General features: G+C 38.5%; 1 protein-coding gene across 1 annotated transcript in view; it reads left to right on the plus strand.

Annotated features, from left to right (window-relative positions):
* The window catches only part of LOC131943551 (atrial natriuretic peptide receptor 1), a 41,108-nt gene that overhangs the window by 8,734 nt on the left and 8,684 nt on the right, over nucleotides 1-23,690 (plus strand). The window contains exons 6-17 of the mRNA XM_059303731.1: nucleotides 3,409-3,544; nucleotides 5,805-5,996; nucleotides 10,321-10,352; nucleotides 10,644-10,715; nucleotides 11,444-11,521; nucleotides 12,507-12,611; nucleotides 12,780-13,037; nucleotides 13,574-13,645; nucleotides 15,023-15,185; nucleotides 18,716-18,865; nucleotides 20,817-20,985; nucleotides 22,123-22,275. Of these exons, the coding sequence (XP_059159714.1) occupies nucleotides 3,409-3,544; nucleotides 5,805-5,996; nucleotides 10,321-10,352; nucleotides 10,644-10,715; nucleotides 11,444-11,521; nucleotides 12,507-12,611; nucleotides 12,780-13,037; nucleotides 13,574-13,645; nucleotides 15,023-15,185; nucleotides 18,716-18,865; nucleotides 20,817-20,985; nucleotides 22,123-22,275 (1,580 nt within the window). The remainder of the gene's footprint in view (nucleotides 1-3,408; nucleotides 3,545-5,804; nucleotides 5,997-10,320; nucleotides 10,353-10,643; nucleotides 10,716-11,443; nucleotides 11,522-12,506; nucleotides 12,612-12,779; nucleotides 13,038-13,573; nucleotides 13,646-15,022; nucleotides 15,186-18,715; nucleotides 18,866-20,816; nucleotides 20,986-22,122; nucleotides 22,276-23,690) is intronic.

Raw genomic sequence — 23,690 nt, forward strand, 5'->3', positions numbered from 1 at the left:
CTATTAAAAAATAATAACTTTCACACCAATATAGGAAAAATGATTTTGATAAACAAAAATGACAATTTTAGGTCGATTATGTATGTTGCATAACTTCCAGGTATAATATTTAAATAATTTCACCTTCATTAAAATATTTTATAAATCCCGTGTGTTTACCATACAAATAAAACAAATCAGGGAATTTTTCCAACCTGGGTTGGACTGCCCTGCAAGCTACCGGGGAAAATCTCGGTCGGCCCCATAGGTAAAAAAAATCCGCATTCGCCCCCAGGTAAAGTATTCAGATGGGACCCCAAGTAACAAATCTCGGTGGGCCCCGAAGTAAAAAAAAATCCCAGTGGGTACCCATGTAAAAAAAAAATCACGTTGCACTTCAGAAACGGAGCTTCTTCTTCTCCGTTCTTAATTTTCAGTGTTGGAAGGGATCGAGCCATATCTACCAGAGGGTTTGAACTCGAGACTTTTTCGAATTTATCAACCATGTGCTTTTTGCCGACTCTTCCACGCCTCCAACACAATTAAGGATACGTGTCAACTGGTTATGCGCTATTTAGGCCATTGACTCCGATTTCAGCCTGCTTTTCTTTTTGGATTTGCTTCCATAGCCTTTGTCCAACCAAGAACAAACTACAAGGCAGCAGTTGTTTGCTTTTGGAGTTGTCTCTCCTAGAAGAGTGGCTGTCCCCAGCTAATGAACCTCATCTGCCCGAGAGAAACGGAGCTATATTATGCATATTAGTGAATTTTGTTTTTAAAATTTGCCGCGTAAATTTCCGTCAAATTGAGAATGGTCAGCAGGCTCTGATAGGAAAAAAATGAACAATGACAATTTTAATCTGGGGTTGGGGCCCTATCAAAAAACTCCCTAGGCTCTTGAACACAGTCCACCCCTGTAAAATCTAACAACATTAACATTATCCTAAGCTGCCTTGTTGTTAAAAATACTAATTAATCGTAATCTCTGCAGTCGATATGCACATTCTCTTGTTTTAACTAATTTTTGCCAGCTTGGATTGCATTCTAAATTCTAAATTGTGTATCGATTACGAGCGGACGATATTAGCAAACAGGAATTTCTGAAAACCAAACATAGCAAACAAATCATGCAGCCGACACACAAGGGAAAACGTGGACACTTCCCGCGTTAAATTAAACAAGGTTTATGATTTTTGCAGCAAGCTGACACAAGATTAGTGTTTAATTACGTGTGTTTAAAATTAATCTGGTTATTATAGCACCTGAATCATGCAAATATTTGTTGAAGTTGTTGTTTTGAGATGATGGTTTTGTAAAAGGGTTGAGAGAATAAATATCTCAGATCGGTTAGATAAACAATCAAAAAAGCAATACCGTTTTTTTAAAATATTTTTTTTTACTTTAGAAGTGTATGCCATACAGCATAAACAACAATTTTGTTTCTCTCTCACACACATACACACACACTCCGAATCCACACACTTACATTGATTTATTTTTTACCAAATTTTTTGCTTTACATATATACACACGTTCTTGTCCCTTAAATAAGAACAGACAGCCTCACAAACACACACCTACACAAACACAAATTCACAAACACCCACCCTCACAAACACACACTCACAAACACACACCCTCACAAACACACACACACAAACACACACCCTCACAAACACACACTCACAAACACACACCCTCACAAACACATACACACAAACACACACCCTCACAAACACACACTCACAAACACACACCCTCACAAACAAACACTCACAAACACACACCCTCACAAACACACACTCACAAACACACACCCTCACAAACACATACACACAAACACACACCCTCACAAACACACACTCACAAACACACACCCTCACAAACACACACACAAACACCCACCCTCACAAACACCCACTCTCACAAACACCCACCCTCACAAACACCCACTCTCACAAGCACGCACCCCAACAAACACACACCCTTACAAATACGCACTCTCACTTACACACTTATTACCCTTTCGTTTTTACAGACATACATTCACCTACAAATACACACACACACTCCTTTACCTACACAATCTCCATCTTACATACATAAACACAATCACATACGCACACACCTCTACGCTACACACATTTCCACCAACATACTCTCTGCTAAATACACTCCTCCCCCCCCCCCCGCCTTCCTAACAGAAACAGACAATTTACTTCTTACGTAAATAAGCAATCTTGCATTCACAGACACCTTTGTCCGTGTTTTCATTGTTTGCCTCAGACATGTAATTGACAGCAGAGGCGTCGCGAGGGGGGGGGGTATATGTCCCCGGGCGTCGACCTTAGGAGGGGCGCCAAAATGGTTTGGAAAAACAAATTGGGGGGGGGTGGTGTGTAAAGCAAAAGTTCAAATCGAAAGTTTGTGACAGCGTCAGTTTGCCTTGCATGTTTGCTTTAGTATTACAGTTTTCATCATCGGCTTGTGAGGACTGATACAGATTTACAATAGTAATACTTTTTTCTCACATGCACTTTCATTCATTGAAAATAGTTTACTTGCACGTAATATAAATCGTTTAAATTCATTTTTTCAAAAAATTAAAAACGCAAATACTTTTTTCCATGGTGATTCAACGTTCTGCAGAGAAGTTAGAGGGGCGGGATGGGCGGAGGGGACATGTGGGAACGTGGGGGGGGGGGGGAGGCGTAACAGTAAAAAGAAAATCCTTACTTTTTCAGTTCAATCGATTTAAATGCTTTCCATTGAAACGTTAGACAATACTTTTTTCTTTACCCTTAAACTAAATGTTGGTTATAAAAAAACTATCTCTGGAAAAAAAAACGTGTTTAATTGTTTAAAGCATTATATTGATTTTACATCAAGGGTAATTTTCTTTTCAATTTGAGGACAAAACTTCTGAGAAACCATTTTTGTAGTCAACAATACGTTTACGCCTATCTACGCCTTTAAAAAACAGGACTATCGAGTTACCGGCCCTGGCTTAGCAGCAAAGTGCAGATGTCTGTCTTGCTATTATTGGCCTTGGCTGACCCGGACTTATGAAGCCCACATCAATGTTAGGCCAGGCTCTCTTCTCTTAGAAATTAAAGACTTTCTTCTATTTGTTTCACTGTTTTAGTGCTCTGTTGTCGTGGTCCAATGTTTTCTAGATAGAACTGCTCATTATGAATGGCTCAGTATGAATGGCTCATTATGAATAACTAACTATGAATGGCTAATTATGAATGGCTTATTACAATTAACTCATTATGAATGGCTCATAATGAAAGGCTCATTATGAATGGCTCACTATTAAAGACAGTATGAATGGTTCACAATGATAGTCCTCTATGAACTACTTACTATGAACGACCCACCATAAATGGCTCACTTCTACAACCTCTCCCAACCCCTCCCCTCCAGCCCAGCACGGTGTTGGCCCAGTACTACGACGCTGTCAAGATGTACGCCACAGTTGTCAACGAGAGCCTGACTGCAGGGGAGAATCCTTTCGACGGTCTGGCAATCACAAGACGGCTCTGGAACCGCACCTTTGACGGTTGGTCTAATTTAAACGAACTTTTGATGGTTGGTCTAATTTAACCGAACCTTTGACGTTTGGTCTAGTTTAACCGAACCTTTGACGGTTGGTCTAATTTAAACGTACATTTGACGGTTGGTCTAATTTAAACGTACATTTGACGGTTGGTCTAATTTAAACGTACATTTGACGGTTGGTCTAATTTAAACGTACATTTGACGGTTGGTCTAGTTTAAACGTACATTTGACGGTTGGTCTAGTTTAACCGAACCTTTGACGGTTGGTCTAATTTAAACGTACATTTTACGGTTGGTCTAGTTTAACCGAACGTCTAATTTAACCGAACCTTTGAAGTTGGGTTTGACTTAAACGAACCTTTTACGGTTGGTCTAATTTAACCGAACCCATGACGGTTGGTCTATTTTTAACCGATTCATTGACGGTTGGTCTAATTTAACCGAACCCATGACGGTTGTTCTATTTTTAACCGATTCATTGACGGTTGGTCTAATTTAACCTGAACTTAGACGGTTGCTTTAATTTAACCGAACGGTTTGGTCTAATAATTAAACACTATTTTGTCTTAAGTACTATTTGGATTGTTTTCAACTACCTGCCAATTCTGTTTTAAAGATGAGCTATTGATCTACATTTCATTGCATGCCTGAAGTTTGTACTAGACGTTATTGTATGTTTATACTTTATTTTTTTTTATATAAATCCAATGCTACTACAACTAGAATCAGTAAAACGTTGACTTTAAGTAGACTGTGCGTGGTGACTCTAATTCTAATCTAATAAACACTAAACTAACTCTAAGTATACCATATACTCTGAAGCTAGATCAATTCTCAAATAAGACTTGCTGACTCTAAGTATAATTTATGTCATCATCATAATAATTTTTGTGGGCACCTTGTGGAGCTTAGGGACGCTACTACACCTCTCACATCGTACTTGGGCGATTCCTGCAAGTTGGGTCCAGGGGCGGAACTACAGTGCCGCCAGACCCCGCAATGCGGGGGGCCCACGCCATTTAGGGGCCCAGAGCCGACCATTAATAAAAAATTTTATAGTTAAAAAAAAAGTAAATTTTCTTTCATTTTTGACTTGATGGTTGTTTTGTAAAAAATTACCGTAGCTGCGGTTGGATTATATTTATTCTATAGACACCACCCCACGCTCTTGTATATTCTTTTTCCCTTTGTTTTTAAACCACGGTGAAAGCCGAGTCTTTCACCTACAATTAAACTTATCAAAGATAAGCAAATGTTCAAAACACTTGCCTACCTACGAATTAATAATTTATTACTCTAAATTAATTTGCCTACCTACGAATTAATAATTTATGACTCTAAATTAATTTGCCTACCTACGAATTAATAATTTATGACTCTAAATTAATCTGCCTACCTACGAATTAATAATTTATGACTCTAAATTAATCTGCCTACCTACGAATTAATAATTATGACTGTAAATTAATCTGCCTACCTACGAATTAATAATTTATGACTCTAAATTAATCTGCCTACCTACGAATAATAATTATGACTGTAAATTAATTCTAACATCACACTGAGTTGACTCTAAGCTGAGTAACTCCAATTTGATTCTAGAGTGCCACTGTCTTTCACTGTTTTAGGGATCTTGGGTAATGTAGCCGTCAACAAAGATGGCGACAGATTCTCTGACGTCACAATCACAGCCATAAACCCGACAACAGGCAGGTTTCAGGTATACAGAAATCTTCTTCTTCTGGGTCACCCAACAGCTAGCTTTCGGTTCCATTTAGCCTTAATTCTAATATAAACACGCCGTAGAAATATACCATATACAAACATTACATAGAAATATACTCAATGTAACTATTCCACAGAAATATATTGTAAATAATTATTTTATATAAATATGACTTACAGTTCTATACTAGGGACTTTGAGAAAATTTTTAAAATGATTTACCTAGGTTAAAAAGCATATCATCTTAAAGAGCTACATCAGATTAAGACAAAACAGTTTACTTTTTCAAAATTGGACATTCCGTTTTAAAGTTATGAAATATTTGTATAGACTATACAAATATTTCACCAAAATATACATTCTACAAATATTCCACAGAATATACACATATTCCAAAGAGATATTTTCAACAATAATTACATAGAAATCTGCATAGTACATATATTCCACAGAAATATGGCCTCTACAAATATTCCTAAGAAATATGTCCTCTACAAATATTGCAAATAAATATACCCTCTGCAAATATTCAACAGATATATGCCCTCTACAAATAGCCCATAGAAATATGCCTACAAATATTCCACAGAAATATGCCCTCTACGACTCCGCGAAGAAAAAAATCACCTTCAGCAATAGCTCAACATTTCCGTGGCCCTACAATGGAGGTAAAGCGCCGGGCAATGAACCCACATGTGGGTTTGCTGGGGACCGCTGCCAGTCATCGGGTGAGTTCTTTCCCTTGCCATTCTGTGCAGAGTTAAATAGTATTTGGTCCTTTTTTTAAAGTGGATACTGCCCTTGTCTACCAGGAAATTTGAAAGAGAATTCTGCCCTTTTCTGTTAACCATTTGGAAGGGCTCTGTCTATGAGAGAACTTGGAAGATAATTCTTCCTTTTTCTATTAAACATTTGGAAACTCTGCATTTGTCTATGAGAAAGTGTAAAAGAATATTCTGTCTCTGTCTTCGTGAACGGAGATTAAGCCCTAGTCATGGTAGAAGAATTTTTGAAAATTGTCTCTCCTTGTCTTGGTTTTGCCCTATGCCTTTGGTGAACCACTTGTTTAAAAAACCTCGCATTCGAGTTTACCTTCTTGTAGAAACTACCCCATTAATTCTTGTGTGTTCATTGAACAGTAAATTCTAGCTTACTCCATAACACAAATTTATAAAACAAGTTAAACAAAAAGGGACACACCGTTAAAAAAAAATTAGTCACAGGATCTGTAACAGCACAATAAACCGTTAACCTCTCAGACTAGATGGCCAGTGTGACATTTAGTTTAATTAAACAGATGTGTGATTGTCTCCCAGTAGCGTGGGTTATATTTGCCATTTTTTTTTCTTACTGCAGCCACAAACCCAAATAGGCCTACATGCCTATTTTTATTATATTAGTCCCATCTCGGAAAAAAAATTAGCTTTAATAAAAAACGATTTTCAAGTGGCTTTCTAAATAATGAAGCGAGTCTAGACAAGATAATTAAAGCTTTGAAACCGCAACTCTAATATAAAATAAATTCTGTATTTTTATTTATACAACAAAACAACTTTATCAATTTGATTAACCCCCCCCCCCCCTCCCATGTTTTGTTCTTGATTTGTTTTTAGAAAGATCACAGATCATTGGTGGACTGGCTGGATTTTTTGGTGCGGCCATCTTTATTGGGGGTATTGTGTCTCTGTTTCTGTTCAGGTGAGTTTTTTTAGCGCAATTTCCATACGGACAATTGCGATTATTAACTCGTCAAGGATGTGTGTCCGATGTGTGTCCGCAGCTTTAAGTCGTATCTCCTCCTCAACGAAGCAATATCGAGGACTAGTTCCAAAGCAAATATGTTAAGCAAGTTCCGAGGATGATTGTGGGCCAAAATAATTCCCAGAATTCCTTCCTTGATTTCCCGGAAAAGACAAAAAACCTCGAAAAAATGCAGTGTTTGGCCCATATCTCGGCAACCAGACCACTTAGCGACTTGAAACATTTACCAATCGTTTCCTGCTATAATTTAGAACAATATTGCCGAAGAAAGTTTTCAAAAATATCCTTTCGCTCGGTCACAATTTTTTTTTTAAATTACATAAACACCTACAAACCGATCGTTCTCCTAGCTTGAACGCACCCCAGCATTATACGTTTTGTGTTTTGTCCCCGTGTGTGCTTTACGCTACGACAGAGCTATTTTTAGATAACATAAGGAAATTGCGCTTAAATTGTCACTAGACTTTTTATTAACTTGTTTTAATGCTGGAGGGGGGGGGGGGGGGCAGTATTTCTCAAAGGCTTCATACCGAGTGTGGGGACTTCCTTCTCTCCCGGAGCAGGTCCACACATCTCCCTATTCCTCACTGCTAAAAAATAATACACATAAATTATAAATAGGAAATAAATATTTTATAATCTTTTTATGACTATTATTTAAACAAAATCTTTTGATTTTTATAACCAATATCTATTTAACTTATATATATATAAATATATATATATATATATATATATATATATATATATATATATATATATATATATATATATATATATATATGTATTAGACATATATGTGTCGTGCTGTATCACATATTTCCTGTACCACCTCTTGTCTATATTACCCCCCCCCCCCTGTCACGTGACACAGACGCTGGAAGAAACAGAGCCAGCAGGACTTGTGGTGGTGGAAGATTGACCCCTCTGACCTCTTCATCACTGACCGGAAGTTCACACACTCCATCTTGTCCATCACCTCAAAGGTAGTTGTAGTAAGTACAGCAACATGTGTAGTGGTTGCTTCGTGGAGTAAGTCAAGTTCTAAGTCAAGTAGTTGTAGTTAGTACAGCAACATGTGTAGTGGTTGCTTCGTGGAGTAAGTCTACTTCTAAGTCAAGTAGTTGTAGTTAGTACAGCAACATGTGTAGTGGTTGCTTCGTGGAGTAAGTCAAGTTCTAAGTCAAGGTCTTAGTCAAGGTCTAAGTCAAGTTCTATGTCAAGTTCTAAGTCAGGTAGTTGTAGTAAGTACAGCAACATGTGTAGTGGTTGCTTCGTGGAGTAAGTCAAGTTCTAAGTCAAGTTCTAAGTCATGTAGTTGTAGTAAGTACAGCAACATGTGTAGTGGTTGCTTCGTGGAGTAAGTCAAGTTCTAAGTCAGGTAGTTGTAGTAAGTACAGCAACACGTGTTATGGTTGCTTCGTGGAGTAAGTCAAGTTCTAAGTCACGTAGTTGTAGTAAGTACAGCAACATGTGTTATGGTTGCTTCGTGGAGTAAGTCAAGTTCTTAGTCAAGTAGTTGTAGTAAGTACAGCAACATGTGTTATGGTTGCTTCGTGGAGTAAGTCCAGATCTAAGTCAGGTAGTTGTAGTAAGTACAGCAACATGTGTAGTGGTTGCTTCGTGGAGTAAGTCAAGTTCTAAGTCAGGTAGTTGTAGTAAGTACAGCAACATGTGTAGTGGTTGCTTCATACCGTAAGTTAAGGTCTAATTCAAGTTCTAAGTCAGGTAGTTGTAGTAAGTACAGCAACATGTGTAGTGGTTGCTTCGTGGAGTAAGTCAAGTTCTAAGTCAAGTTCTAAGTCAGGTAGTTGTAGTAAGTACAGCAACATGTGTAGTTGTTGCTTCGTGGAGTAAGTCAAGTTCTAAGTCAGGTAGTTGTAGTAAGTACAGCAACATGTGTAGTGGTTGCCTCGTGGGGTAAGTCAAGTTCTAAGTCAAGGTCTAAGTCAATTTCTAAGTCAGGTAGTTGTAGTAAGTACAGCAACATGTGTAGTTGTTGCTTCGTGGAGTAAGTCATGTTCTAAGTCAAGTTCTAAGTCAAGTAGTTGTAGTAAGTACAGCAACATGTGTAGTGGTTGCTTCGTGGAGTAAGTCAAGTTTTAAGTCAAGTTCTAAGTCAGGTAGTTGTAGTTAGTACAGCAACATGTGTAGTGGTTGCTTCGTGGAGTAAGTCAAGTTCTAAGTCAGGTAGTTGTAGTACGTACAGCAACATGTGTAGTGGTTGCTTCGTGGAGTAAGTCTACTTCTAAGTCAAGTAGTTGTAGTAAGTACAGCAACATGTGTAGTGGTTGCTTTGTGGAGTAAGTCAACTTCTAAGTCAACGTCTAAGTCAAGTTCTAATTCAAGGTCTAAGTTAAGTTCTAGGTCAAGTTTTAAGTCAAGTTCTAAGTCAGGGAGTTCTAGTAAGTACAGCAACATGTGTAGTGGTTGCCTCGTGGAGTAAGTCAAGGTCTCAGTTAAGTCAAGGTCTCAGTTAAGTCAAGGTCTAAGTCAAGGTCTAAGTCAAGGTATAAGTCAAGGTCTAATCAACTTGTAAGTCAGGTATTTACAGTTAGTTCAGTAATAAGTGTAGTGGTTGCTTCATGCATTAAGTCAAGTTCTAAGTCAAGCTCTCAGTCATGTTCAAAATCAAGTTTTTAATCAAGTTCTGTCAAGTTGTTCAAGTAGTTCGAATTCTAAGTCAAGTTCTAAGTCATGTAGTTATAGTAAGTCGTGTTTTAGTCAGGTGATCTACGTCCATCAGTAAAAGTAAAGGCTACTACATTAAGTAAGTCAACTTTTGACTCAGCTAGACATGATCAATGAAGATCCTCTGTAGGTAGCTGTTCCATGTTGTTTGCATCTTGAAGTAAGCGAATATTTTAAAGCGAAATTCAGGGCATTTTTAGAATTATTGTGAGGTATAATTCTTTTATTTTGGTGAAATTGACTTGCATATCTATATATTCCTCTATCTTCATTACCACTAATCCTCCTTCCCCCGCCCCCCCATTTTTGTTACGTCAAGGTGTCGCTGAATTTCAGAACCATGGCAGACACACTTGTTATATAATAGGTGTGTCAACAAGTGTGTCTCCTCTGACACCATCCACATCCTTAACCTTGACCTTAGTATGAACTTTGTACAGAGAGAGAGAGGGGGGGGGGGGGTTCAAGTAGAATGCATTCTGGTTAGAAAATTGATAAAAAACAAAATGTGCTTGGAAAACTTCAACAACAAATCTATTTTTTACGCGGAGAAAATCAATGTACTTTTCTTGTATGGGGTAATTGTGAATTTATTTCCAGCAAAGGCAACCCATAAACCATTGTTGTTGCAGGTAAAGTTAGATGAAATTAGTTGTTTGAACTGTACGTAGGCAGGTCAAAGAAAATTTCCGTCAAACGATTAGATTAAATTTTAAACAAAATCATTTTTAAAATGAATGTTTACAGTTTGGAGAAAAGCATAGTAAAATCTAAATCGACAAAGAAATAGGGGAAATAGAGTGTAGTCTTCGATGTTTTCATGAAGCTTGTAAGTGTTTTTATGATGTCTGTAAGGAAATACAACTTTTTTTCGAAGTTCGGTCACTTTCAACTTAAATAAATTACTTGTTGTTTTTAAATAGACAAGTCTACGAGGGTCAAGGGTGGACAGCGAGTCTCAAGGTCCGAAAGATGGTCTGTTGGCAGTGTTTAGAGTAAGTACGTTTAGATTTATAACTTTAAAAAAATTATTTTAAAAAAGTATTTTCTAAATCTAAAATGGGACGGCGTGGCCTAAACTGTAAAGCGCTTTCCTGTAAATATCGAGCTCGAATAAGGGTTCAAGTTAGTAGAGTGGCCCTGAGTCCATCCAGCCCTAATGGGTACCTAACTCACGTTAGGGAAAGTAAAGGCGGCTGGGCAAAGTACTGACCACACAATCCGTTCATATGCCGATGTCAAGAATCAAATGAACACTACTTCATGTGCCCAATGGATCGCTAGGTTAAAAGTGATTTTTTTACTTTTTTTCTATATTGTAAATCAACATCTATAGGCCTATAAATTTATAGATCAAGTCTGTGAAATTTGTTACTTTTTTATAACTCTTCGATTTCAAGCAATATAGGCCCTAAATTAGAAAAAGCACAAAAAATACTTATATTTTAATCTGAAACACAATACACTCAATCCGAAGCAATAAAAAACATCAATTTGATGAAGTTAATATATTAAACTCACATAATAAAAATAATAAAATATAATAATAGTAAATCAAGTAAATGCTTATGTAAATTTTAATTAATTGTACTTAGCTTTCTAATAATACCAAACCTGCAATGTAACTTAACTTAAATGAACAACGTAAGTCGAAGTGTAAGCGCACAGATTACACTTACATAGATTCACCCTGACAAATACTCTCATAGTTTTATAACAACAGGGTCAGATGGTGAGACTGAGGTCTCTACCTGCCTACCCCCTGAAGCAGACCGACAACCTGCTGTTGGAGTTTAAAATGGTGAGCATCTACATCATTAATTAGGTAACTCCTGCATTGGATTAGGTAGCACTAGTATTGAATCACGTACAGCGCCGGCGCTTCCTATAAGGCGAACTAGGCGCTGTCCGTAGGGGGGCGCCTAAATGGGTTGGAAAAACAAATTGAAAGTTTGAGTGGGGGTGCTAATCGAAAATTTGAGGGGGGTGCAAATCGAATGTTTTAGGGGTGCAAATCAAAAGTTTGAGGGGGAGGGGGTTGCAAATCGAATGTTTTAGGGGGGTGCAAATCGAAAGTTTGAGGGGGGTGCAAATCGAATGTTTTAGGGGTGCAAATCAAAAGTTTGAGGGGGAGGGGGTTGCAAATCGAATGTTTTAGGGGGGTGCAAATCGAAAGTTTGAGGGGGAGAGGGTGCAAATCGAAAGTTTGAGGGGGGGGAGGCGCTTTTAAAAAGTTTTGCCTAGGGCGCTAAATATCCAGGCGCCGGCACTGGTCACGTAGCTTTGTCGTTTGATGAGCTAGCTATATCATCGGATTAAGTAACCTGCGTTGGAACGTTAAGCATGTATATAATCAATTAGGTAGCACCTACATTGGATTAGGTAGATCTAGAATAGTATCAGGTAGATATGTTATTTGAGAAGGTAGCTATATCATCGGATTAGGTATCCTGCGTTGGATAGTGAAAATACTTCGTTGTATAATTGTAATTAAGTAGCACGATCATGGAATTATTTAATTGGTTTTAGTTTATAGGTAAAAGAATAATTAATTTAAATAAATATTGATCAAATCGTTGAAAAAATTACAGTATGCATCTGTTCCACATAAATGATAACTTAACGGATGTTTTATTATATATCTAAAGCAAGGATCTCACAAACAATAGTGTGTTACATATCTAAGTCAGAGAATGTCACTACATAGACTGTTATATATCTAAGCCAGATAATCGCAGTACATAGACTGTATAACTTGGCACTAAACAGACTTTTCGTATTGCCAGGTACGAGAACTGAGCCACAACAACTTGTTGAGAATATTTGGCGCGTGCCTGGAAGAAAACCTGCACGCCTTGGTGGTGGAACACTGCAGTAAAGGTTCCCTACAGGTGAGTTAGGTGGTGGAGCACTGTAGTAAAGGTTCCCTACAGGTGAGTCAGGTGGTGGAACACTGCAGTAAAGGTTCCCTACAGGTGAGTCAGGTGGTGGAACGCTGCAGTAAAGGTTCCCTACAGGTAAGTCAGGTGGTGGAACACTGCAGTAAAGGTTCCCTACAGGTAAGTCAGGTGGTGGAACACTGCAGTAAAGGTTCCCTACAGGTGGTGGAACACTGCAGTAAAGGTTCCCTACAGGTGGTGGAACACTGCAGTAAAGGTTCCCTACAGGTAAGTCAGGTGGTGGAACACTGCAGTAAAGGTTCCCTACAGGTGAGTCAGGTGGTGGAACACTGCAGTAAAGGTTCCCTACAGGTGGTGGAACACTGCAGTAAAGGTTCCCTACAGGTGGTGGAACACTACAGTAAAGGTTCCCAACAGGTAAGTCAGGAGGTGGAACACTGAAATAAAGGTTCTCTACAGGTAAGTCAGAGACGACAGGCAACGTTCCCTACAGGCGAGTCAAACACTGCATTAAAGGTTCCATACAGGTGATTGAACACTGCAGTAAGGGTTCCCTACACAGGTGGTGGAACACTACAGTAAAGGTTCCAAACAGGTAAGTCAGGAGGTGGAACACTGAAATAAAGGTTCTCTACAGGTAAGTCAGAGACGACAGGCAACGTTCCCTACAGGCGAGTCAAACACTGCATTAAAGGTTCCATACAGGTGATTGAACACTGCAGTAAGGGTTCCCTACACACGTGGTGGAACACTGCAGTAAATGTTCCCAACAGGTAAGTCAGGAGGTAGAACACTGAAATAAAGGTTCTCTACAGGTAAGTCAGAGACGAAGGCAAAGTTCCCTACAGGTGAGTCAAACACTGCATTAAAGGTTCACTACAGCTGATTATGCAGGCTAGCACAAAACCAATCCTACTTGTATCTAACTGGTCCAAATCTCTCAACACTTACAGGATCTCCTAGGCAACACCAACGTTACACTGGACGCTCAGTTCAAGTTTTCCTTGTGTACTGACATCATCAATGTAAGCAGTTTTCTTATATCATTACATCATCAATGTAAGCAGTTTTCTTGTATCATTACACCATACACGTAAGCAGTTTTATCATACCGTTACATCATCAATGTAAGCAGTTTTCTTGTATCATTACACCATACACGTAAGCAGTTTTATCATACCGTTACATCATCAATGTAAGCAGTTTTCTTGTATCATTACATCATACACGGAAGCAATTTTATCATACCACTACATCATCAATGTAAGCAGTTTTCTTGTATCATTACATCATCAATGTAAGCAGTTTTCTTATAACCATACATCATCAATGTAAGCAGTTTTCTTATATCATTACATCATCAATATAAGCAGTTTTCTTATATCGTTACATCATCAATGAAAGCAGTTTTCTTATATTGTTACATTAAAAAATATAAGCAGTTTTCTTATATCATTACATCATCAATGTAAGCATGTTTGAAAAGCAGTTTTTTTCTAAATCATCCAATCTTTAAAGTTTAGTGTTTCTAAAATTGTTTAATTATCATATTTTTATACCGTAACATTATCAATCGCATTAAATTATTAACGTATGCAGTTTGTAATAGCCAAAACTAAGTTAAAATTGTAAAAGGCAAGTCTTGTTAATTCATTTCTTATTCAACAAAGTAAGTTTGCTGAAAAATAAATAATCTATAACGTAAGTATATAGCATGGAATATATCATTACATCATCACTGAAATCATTGACGATTACATTCAAAATGGTTATTGCATAATCTCACTACATCATTATCTAATTAAACATGGTTCGACTTAACCTTAACAAAGTAGGATTAGGTTTTTTAAAAAAGTGATGAATTAGGATTATTTGATCAGTTAGTGTGTCATGGAAATGTATGTTAATGACATTTAAGATTTATGTGTATGATATATGTGTCTGACATACAGTGACAATATTATGTACACGATATATGTATATGTGTCTGATATACAGGGATTATGTTACCTTAAGGATATATGGATATGTGTCTGACATATGGGGATTATGTTACCTTAAGGATATATCTATATGTGTCTGACATACAGGGATTATGTTACCTTAATGATATATCTATATGTGTCTGACATTCAGGGATTATGTTACCTTAAGGATATATGTATATGTGTCTGACATACAGGGATTATGTTACCTACACGATATATGTGTATGTGTCTCACATACATGGACTATGTTACCTACACGATGTATGTGTATGTGACTGACATACAGTTACTATGTTAACTACACGATATATGTGTATTTGTTTGATATACAGGGATTATGTTACCTACACGATATATGTGTATGTGTCTACAGGGATTATGTTACCTACACAATATATGTGTATGTGTCTACAGGGATTATGTTACCTACACGAGAGCCCCATACGATGTCACGGTCGACTGAACAGCGAAGTCTGTCTAGTAGACAACAGATTTTCTGTCAAGCTCTCAGACTTTGGTCTGCCGTCTCTCTACTCGCGGCTGGGGGAGGATGTCAACTCACAGGAGTACAAAAACTGTAGGTAGTAGCATTTTTAGTAGCACATTCGGTAGCACTTTCGGTAGCACATGTAGGTAGTAGTACTTTAGGTAGCACATTTAGTAGCACTTTCAGTAGCACATGTAGGTAGTAGCACTTTAGGTAGCACATTTAGAAGTACTTTTAGTAGCACATGTAGGTAGTAGCACTTTTGGTAGCACATGTAGGTAGTAGCACTTTAGGTAGCACATGTAGGTAGTAGCACTTTAGGTAGCACATGTAAGTAGTAGCACTTTCCGTAGCGCCTGTAGGTAGTAGAACTTTTAGTAGCACATGTAGGTAGTAGCACTTTAGGTAGCATATGTAGGTAGTAGCACTTTCTGTAGCACATTTAGTAGCACTTTTAGTAGCACATGTAGGTAGTAGCACTTTCGGTAGCACATGTAGGTATAATCACTTTAAGTAGCACATTTAGTAGAACTTTTAGGTAGCTGCACTATTGGTATCAACTGTAGGTAGTACAATTTTTAGTATTACTTTATATATATATATATATATATATATATATATATATATATATATATATATATATATATATATATATATATATATATATATATATATATATATATATATATATATATATATATATATATATATATATATATATATATATATATATATATATATATATATATATGGGGTGATCCATAAATGACGTCACGCTTTTTTTACGATTTTTACCTCCATCCCTTCCCCTCCGTCACACATCGTCACAAAAAGCGAGACCCCCTAAAATGACGTCACATCTCAGCCTACAACCCCACCCCCTCAAAATTGCAGTTGAATTTTTTTTTTAAATCGATATTTTTCCAAAATCTTGTCTGAACTATGTCAAAATATAGTCTTTTAATCAATTCCTATTACAAATTATTAAAACAGTTTTCTAAAACGCGAAATTACGTCTAAAATTCGTTTTCTTACATTTCTTTTTTATAATCAAAAGTGTGACGTCGCACCAACTGAACCTCCCCCCCCCCTCCCCCTCATCACACACCGTCACAAAATTACGGAACCCCTCTCCCCTACGAGTGTGACGTCATTTATGAACGACCCCTATAAGTGTATAGTTGAGGTGATCTCAAAGCTTAAGTTCCGTATGATATTTGCGTACTTACTAAGGCTTGTATTGAGTGTATGTTATGGTATGTTTGTATATGTGTGTGTATGTGTTTTTCGATACATACAAGTGTTTTATAATCTTTATGTCAAGGTTGACGTCTATCAACAAGACGTGACCAGTGCATTAGCCTAATGTTGTTGTAACTAACTACTTGCTGATTAAAAGTGGTGATGGTCACGACAATGTCCAGTTTACTAAAACAACGAAAATTAAGTGTTTATTTAATTTTTGCAATGGTTTCTGACATATTTCTGCACGTATGACCAAATGTAATTTTTACTGTCAACATTCACCAAGAACATTTGTGCTGTAGGCCTACGAGTAAGAAAAACAAAAATCAGTTCACGAATCTGAAACTGTAATTTGATTAGAACTACTCCAGATTCTAATTACATTTCAATTAAGCTAATGTTAAAAGCATTTTAAACCTCGGTTATAAAAGGATTCTTCGGTAATTACATGAATTAAAGATAATGCTTTGTCAAAAAATAGCTGTTATTCCTAATGATAGTACAGCGATGTTTTATAAAGTGAAGTATGTTTTTGAGCTTTTACCTAGTTTTTGTTATATTAATCTTGTCAATCAATATTTGTTCCAGTGAATTCACAGTCTGACTTTTTATTTGTATTTGTTTGTGTAGTCTCCGTGTGTTTATGTTGGTGTTCATCATCTTGTTTAACTTTTCTTCTACGTCCATCGGCGTCAGTATCGGAATTCTGATTGTTTTGTTAGAATTTAACTTTCTTAATTTGGATCAGAAAGTCTAAACCTTTTTAAAGATGATATATAATATAATTAATTATTAATGAATCTCGGAGCTAATTGCACAGCCCATTTAACCTTTACATTTTACCACATAGTCTATGTGAGCTTAAATATTAGTTTACAGTTCACTTGAGCTTTGGGTAAATTCCGTGTAAATTTAGCATATTTTCTGAGCAAAAGCTTCGATGAAAATCGCAAATCCTCGAAATCTTTTTATAGTACTGAAATATATTTCGCAATCTAAGACGTAAGTAAGAGGCGTTAATAAATATGAAATGGCTATCAAGTAAATTGAAACTATATCGATTCTACTGTCTGTCATTTTAAACCTATAATCTTCATTAAGTATCCAAGATTTTTTTTTCTTAACGAAACCTATTAAATCGAGTAAAACCGCGAGGACCCGTCTTAATAAATGTGTCTAAGGCAATCGTTCAATGTGTGTTTAAATTACAACTAATTTAGAAAATTTAATAAAAATTATATTGATTTTCTATTATTTGATCATCAAAGTGTTGCATATAGTATCATATATGTCTGTTGAAGGCCCCTTCAATGTATGTTAACATCGTATGTTGCAGTATGTGCTACAATGTATGTTAAGCTTGTATGTTGATGTATTTTTAATATGTATGTTAACCTCATATGTTGCAGTATGTTGACAATGTATGTTAACCCCATATGTTGCAGTATGTCTGTGGAAGGCCCCTACAATGTATGTTAACCCCATATGTTGCAGTATGTTTGTGGAAGGCCCCTACAATGTATGTTAACCTCATATGTTGCAGTATGTGTTACAATGTATGTTAACCTCATATGTTACAGTATGTCTGTGGAAGGCCCCTACAATGTATGTTAACCCCATATGTTGCAGTATGTGTGGATATGTATGTTAACCCCATATGTTGCAGTATGTTTACAATGTATGTTAACCTCATATGTTCCAGTATGTCTATGGAAGGCCCCTACAATGTATGTTAACCTTGTATGTTGCAGTATGTGTTACAATGTATGTTAACCTCATATGTTGCAGTATGTTTACAATGTATGTTAACCTCATATGTTGCAGTATGTTTACAATGTATGTTAACCATGTATGTTGCAGTATGTTGACAATGTATGATAACCTCATATGTTGCAGTATGTGTTACAATGTATGATAACCTCATATGTTGCAGTATGTTGACAATGTATGTTAACCCCATATGTTGCAGTATGTGTGGATATGTATGTTAACCTCATATGTTGCAGTATGTGTGGATATGTATGTTAACCTCATATGTTGCAGTATGTGTGGATATGTATGTTAACCTCATTTGTTGCAGTATGTGTGGATATGTATGTTAACCCCATATGTTGCAGTATGTTGACAATGTATGTTAACCTCATATGTTGCAGTATGTGTGGATATGTATGTTAACCCCATATGTTACAGTATGTCTATGGAAGGCCCCTACAATGTATGTTAACCTTGTATGTTGCAGTATGTGTTTATGTTAACCCCATATGTTGCAGTATGTGTGGATATGTATGTTAACCTCATATGTTGCAGTATGTGTTTATGTTAACCCCATATGTTGCAGTATGTGTGGATATGTATGTTAACCTCATATGTTGCAGTATGTCTATGGAAGGCCCCTGAGACCCTCAGATCAGGAGACAAGAGGGGGAGCAGGGAGGCGGACATCTACAGCTTTGCCATCATGTTAGCCGAGGTCATCACGCGAGACTTCCCGTACAGCAACGAGATTTTGTATCTCAGTATTGACGGTAGGGCTACGTTGTTTCATAGAAGGTTCGTAAAATTCTGATCATTGACGGTAGGGGTCAGTGCTAATGTCTTGTCCACAATACACCTCAGTGCTAGTGTCTTATCCCCCCCCCCCACACACCTCAGTGCTAATGTCTTATCCCCCCCCACACACCTCAGTGCTAATGTCTTATCCCCCCCCCCACACACCTCAGTGCTAATGTCTTATCCCCCCACACACCTCAGTGCTAATGTCTTATCCCCCCCACACACCTCAGTGCTAATGTCTTATCCCCCCACACACCTCAGTGCTAATGTCTTATCCCCCCACACACCTCAGTGCTAATGTCTTATCCCCCCACACCTCAGTGCTAATGCATGTCCCACACACCTCAGTGCTAACATTATGTTCCCCCCCCCCCCCACACACCTCAGTGCTACCGTCAGGGGCGGAACTACAGTGCCGCCAGACCCCGCAATGCGGGGGGGCCCACGCCGTTTAGGGGGCCCACAGCCGCCCATAATAATTTTTTTAAAGTTAAAATTAATTTTCTTGCATTTTCGACCTGATGGTTGTTTTGAAAAAAGAATACTGTAGCTGCGGTTGGAGTATCTTTATTCTATAGACACCATCCCACGCTCTTGTATATTCTTTTTCCTACAATCAAACACACGCTGTTGTCGGCAAAAATCTTTTGAAAAAAACATCAATTGCGCGAGAGGCCGCTAGATATTAAGACGGCTTTTTGAGACCATCCCAAATTTGGTACTGATGGATAAAAGCACATCGGTGCTTTGTTGTCCCTTTTAAGTTCCTTTCTCAGACCACCCCTCTCGCTCTTAGCCTTACAAGAAGCGAATAGATAGCGCCTCACCATCTAAGCCGGCTCGTATCGGTGGTAGTGTTGACAAACTAGCGCTCTAACAACAAAGCTGGCTCGAATCGGTGGTTGTGTTGACAAACTAGCGCTCTAACAACTAATATCCAAGAAATAAAGTACCGACATTGTTTACATTTAATAACCACTGTTCTAGAAAACAAGGCAAACGTCTCAAATTAATACACTAATGATAGCGTGATATATATATATATATATATATATATATATATATATATATATATATATATATATATATTAGTTTCGTCACTGGCACCTTGATAGTGGCTTTGTAAATAACGAAAACAGATAACAGATATAATAATGTAGTGATATTATATAGTAGCTAAGACATGCTGTTGCGTAAAAAAAAATTTAAAAATATACACATGAGCTGTAGTGTGAAAGATAGGCAAACGTTCAAACCACTTCCATAAATTATTTCCCTTTTTCAAATAGCCAAATAGGGGTGCTCATAAGCTCCTTTTAATAGATTTGTAATAATCAAATTAAACAGCAATTACTTATCTTAATTATTATTTTTTAAAAAATAAGTGCTAAAGAATGGTATAGTACAATAATGAAATGTAGTTAAAACTAATAAAATAAATACAAAAAAAACATACAAATAAACATAACATGAGACACCATTACTTATACAAAGCTTCATGATTTATATACTTTTGACCGACTTAATGATTAGCAATATTAAGGCAAATATAAATGAGACAAAGATTTTAAAAACAGACCAATGCACTCATACACATGATTAGATTTAATTGAATTTTTTCTTTTTTTCAAAACCCGATCAGGCCAGAAATTAGTATCCTATGTTCGTATTGCATATATATATATATATATATATATATATATATATATATATATATATATATATATATATATATATATATATATATATATATATATATATATATATATATATATATATTATATATATATATATATATATATATATATATATATATATATATATATATATATATATATATATATGGGGGCCCAAAAAAAATTTTTGCGGGGTGGCCCATTTTTTCTAGTTCCGCCACTGGCTACCGTTATGTTTCCCCCACAGAAATCCTCCAGAAAATCGTCCTACAGACCAGCACCCCGTTCCGACCAATCATCGAAGTGCCTGTCAAAATGAGTGAGATGAAGATCCTGATGGAAAGGTGCTGGGCGGAGTCACCAAAAGACAGACCCCACGCCCAAACTGTCAAAGCTGCCATCAAGAAAATTGCCTTGTGGGTATCCGTTTTCGTCAGCATTGCTTTATTTATACATGTCTATTGTTAATATAATTTACACTACATTTAAAAAAAATTTATGAGTGCACACTTATTAAATTATCTATTCCCTAATAATATCTCAAATCACAATTATTAACTAAAAGGGATGGGGTGGCTGTGTCCAAGAGGCTTATGAAATTTCAAAAGAGGCGTCTAATTTTAGATTGAAATTTTTTTTACTGTTTCAATTTTCCCCATCAAATTGAATTTTTAGCTTTGGCATAAATGAGGATAAAATGGAGAGGCGCCAACAAATGTTTAGTTTAGAAAAAAATGAAAGCACTAATAGGTCTATTACATCAATGTAATTATATCTGGGGCCCACTGGGATTTTACTCATAGACTGGCGTATTACTAGTTAACAGTATCAGTTTAAAAATTACAACTTTTTGGTGGATAAAATGACCGGAAAAAGTCTGACATTTGTCAGCTTTTTGTATTAAGTAGTTTCTACGCACATATAAAGCTGTGTGTGAGTGCGTGTTTTCAAATGATGTATTTTAAATTTATTTTATTGTAGAGTTAATTTTTATGAATCGTTTACATTTGACTTGCTGTTGTTACCATTTTTCTATATGAACTTTTTTCTGTGACCAATTTTCAAGCGCCCATTTTTCTTAACTTCCTAAGCTAATTCAACCAGTGGCTATTTCTTTTCGGAACTATTTTCCTCTTTTGTACTTTGTTGACTTAACCCGTTGTCTGACCCCGATCACCTCCTAAAACTACTTCAGTGTTTCTTCCAGACTTTTTTCTCCGGGGGGGGGGGGAGAGGGGGCACTTGATATTTTCGGGGGGGGGGGCGGTCAAAATTTTCCAGGGGGGGGGCGGACACTGATATAAGTATGTATTCTATATAAATTCCATTTCGTTCGGAGGGGGGGGGGGGGCGACGACTGAACCCCCCCTCCCCGAAGTGATGCCTGGAAGAAACTCTGCTTCTACTTTTGCTCAACCTAAATTGCACCGTACTACTTTCTTCCACTTTAACACGTTTGACTACGGCTTATTACAGCTTGGCTTTTGGACACTTCTCCTTTGGTCCCCCTCTACGTGAGACTACCTCTATGTATCATGTCCCTCTCTCCTCAGATCTCTGGGAGAGACTGGCAACCTGCTGGACAACCTGATGCGGAGGATGGAGCTGTACGCCAACAACCTGGAGAAGTTGGTGGAGGACAAGACGGTGGAGCTGAGGGAGGAGAAGAAGAAGTCGGAGGAGCTGTTGTATCAGATCTTACCCAGGTGGGGAGGTGGGGTGGGGTGGGGAGATGGGGGTGTGGGGGTGTTGTATCAGATCTTACCCAGGTGGGGGTGGGGGTGGGGGTGTGGGGGTGGGGGTGTTGTATCAGATCTTACCCAGGTGGGGGTGGGGGTGTGGGGGTGGGGGTGTTGTATCAGATCTTACCCAGGTGGGGAGGTGGAGGTGTTGTATCAGATCTTACCCAGGTGGGGGTGTTGTATCAGATCTTACCCAGGTGGGGGTGTTGTATCAGATCTTACCCAGGTGGGGAGGTGGGGGTGGGGGTGTGGGGGTGGGGGTGTTGTATCAGATCTTACCCAGGTGGGGGTGGGGGTGGGGGGGTGGGGGTGGGGGTGTTGTATCAGATCTTACCCAGGTGGGGGTGTTGTCTCAGATCTTGCCCAGGTGGGGAGGTGGGGGTGTTGTATCAGATCTTACCCAGGTGGGGGTGTTGTATCAGATCTTACCCAGGTGGGGAGGTGGGGGTGTTGTATCAGATCTTGCCCAGGTGGGGAGGTGGGGGTGTTGTATCAGATCTTACCCAGGTGGGGAGGTGGGGGTGTTGTATCAGATCTTACCCAGGTGGGGAGGTGGGGGTGTAGTATCAGATCTTACCCAGGTGGGGGTGTGGGGGTGTTGTACCAGATCTTACCCAGGTGGGGAGGTGAGGGTGTTGTACCAGATCTTACCCAGGTGGGGAGGTGGGGGTGTTGTATCAGATCTTACCCAGGTGGAGAGGTGGGGGTGTTGTATCAGATCTTACCCAGGTGGGGGTGTGGGGGTGTTGTACCAGATCTTACCCAGGTGGGGAGGTGGGGGTGTTGTATCAGATCTTACCCAGGTGGGGAGGTGGGGGTGTAGTATCAGATCTTACCCAGGTGGGGAGGTGGGGGTGTAGTATCAGATCTTACCCAGGTGGGGGTGTGGGGGTGTTGTACCAGATCTTACCCAGGTGGGGAGGTGGGGGTGTTGTATCAGATCTTACCCAGGTGGGGAGGTGGGGGTGTAGTATCAGATCTTACCCAGGTGGGGAGGTGGGGTGGGGGTGTGGGGGTGGGGGTGTTGTATCAGATCTTACCCAGGTGGGGGTGGGGGTGGGGGGGGTGGGGGTGGGGGTGGGGGTGTTGTATCAGATCTCACCCAGGTGGGGGTGGGGGTGTGGGGGTGGGGGTGTTGTATCAGATCTTACCCAGGTGGGGAGGTGGAGGTGTTGTATCAGATCTTACCCATGTGGGGAGGTGGGGGTGTTGTATCAGATCTTACCCAGGTGGGGGTGTGGGGGTGTTGTACCAGATCTTACCCAGGTGGGGAGGTGGGGGTGTTGTATCAGATCTTACCCAGGTGGGGAGGTGGGGGTTTAGTATCAGATCTTACCCAGGTGGGGAGGTGGGGGTGGGGGTGGGGGTGTGGGGGTGTT

This window comes from Physella acuta, unplaced genomic scaffold, assembly GCF_028476545.2.
Source record: "Physella acuta isolate Inbredline_101_S28 unplaced genomic scaffold, ASM2847654v3 ptg000462l, whole genome shotgun sequence".
In the NCBI taxonomy this organism is placed as follows: Eukaryota; Metazoa; Mollusca; class Gastropoda; family Physidae; genus Physella; species Physella acuta.